Source organism: Haliaeetus leucocephalus, unplaced genomic scaffold (genome assembly GCF_000737465.1).
Source record: "Haliaeetus leucocephalus isolate CR32 unplaced genomic scaffold, Haliaeetus_leucocephalus-4.0 Scaffold536, whole genome shotgun sequence".
NCBI classification, from domain to species: Eukaryota; Metazoa; Chordata; class Aves; order Accipitriformes; family Accipitridae; genus Haliaeetus; species Haliaeetus leucocephalus.
Window position 1 is genome coordinate 6,905,349 of NW_010972972.1, and position 1,290 is coordinate 6,906,638.

Genomic DNA, 1,290 nt, shown 5'->3' on the forward strand with positions numbered 1-1,290 from the left:
CACATGCATGCACACCTGCCAGTGCACACTCGCACTTGCACACTCCCCCCCCTCCTTTGGACCCCCCCATGGCCAGGGTGCCCCAGCCCCGCTGCCCGACGGCTCCGGGGGTCCCACGGACCCCAGCCCTGTCCTTGGCCTCGTGGCCACGGCCGTGGCTCCCCGTGCTACGGCGCTGGCACGACGCCTGCCCACCACCAGTACCAGGGCCACCGTGAGCACCAAGGTCACCAGCACCCCAGGGCCACCACCAGCACCCCGGGGGCCACCACTGGCACCAGGGCCACCAGCACCCCAGGGCCACGAGAGGGTTAGGGGCTCTGCAGCTCCTGGGGGAGGGTCTGTGCCGCTCCCTGCCCGCTACTGGGGGGACCACTTAGGACCGGGGACTGAGAGTCACAAAAGTCAACCCATGAGCAATTTTATGCTTAAAATGGCAACCAGGGGACCAGCGACACGTGGCCCGTATGGGGGAGGACGCTGAGATGGGTCGGGAAGGAGGAGACCCCCCACCCCAGGCTCAACCTCAGTATCAGCCAGCAGAGAATCCACCACTCGCAGGGCTCCCCCCAGCCCCAGGGCGGGGGGGGGGGGGATGTCTCAGAGACCCAGGATCTGGCCCCTTACCCCCCTCCCACCCCCCACCTACCACTCTGGGCAGCAGGGAGACGAGGGCATGGCGGAGGGCGTCCCGCAGGCAGGAGACGTCGAGCACGGCCCCCAGGCTCAGCAGGGCGTCCTGGGGAGAGAGCAGAGCAGGGCAGGGGGGGGTTAAGGTGGCCTGAAGCCACGGTGAGGGGCACCGGGGAACCGGGCCCCCTCCCTCATGTCCCCAAGACCCCCATGGCACAGGTCCTCCTTCCCCCAGAGCACCGGCCAACCCCTCCGGAGCAACCTCCAGCCTGGCTAGCTCCTTTTTGGGGCCAGAATGTCCCTTTTTGGTCAACGGCCATCACGGGGGAGCTGGGGGGTCCCCAGAAAGTGGGAGAGGCTGCGACACCCATGGTGGGTACACTGGGCTCAGCGTGGCAGCATACTGGGAGCACTGGGCTGGAGACCTGGCCCCGTGGGGTTGGCACGGGGAGGGTGTCCCCGTTTGCAGGATGGTGGCCCTGAAGCCACACTTGGGTACACACAGCCCTGCACTAGCCACGCCGAAGGCTGCAGGAGCCACATCGGTGCCTGCATTAGCCAAACCAGTTTCTGTACCAGCCATGCCAATGCCGTGCCAGTGCCTGTGCCAGGCATGCCACCATCAGCACTAGCTATGCCAATGCCTGCACTAGCCAC

At 67.1% G+C, this 1,290-nt stretch overlaps 1 protein-coding gene across 1 annotated transcript in view; it reads right to left on the minus strand.

The window, feature by feature from the left end:
* Positions 1-1,290, minus strand: part of PDE2A (phosphodiesterase 2A, cGMP-stimulated) — a 12,057-nt gene that overhangs the window by 9,039 nt on the left and 1,728 nt on the right. The window contains exon 2 of the mRNA XM_010576764.1: positions 650-739. Within this exon, the coding sequence (XP_010575066.1) occupies positions 650-739 (90 nt within the window). The remainder of the gene's footprint in view (positions 1-649; positions 740-1,290) is intronic.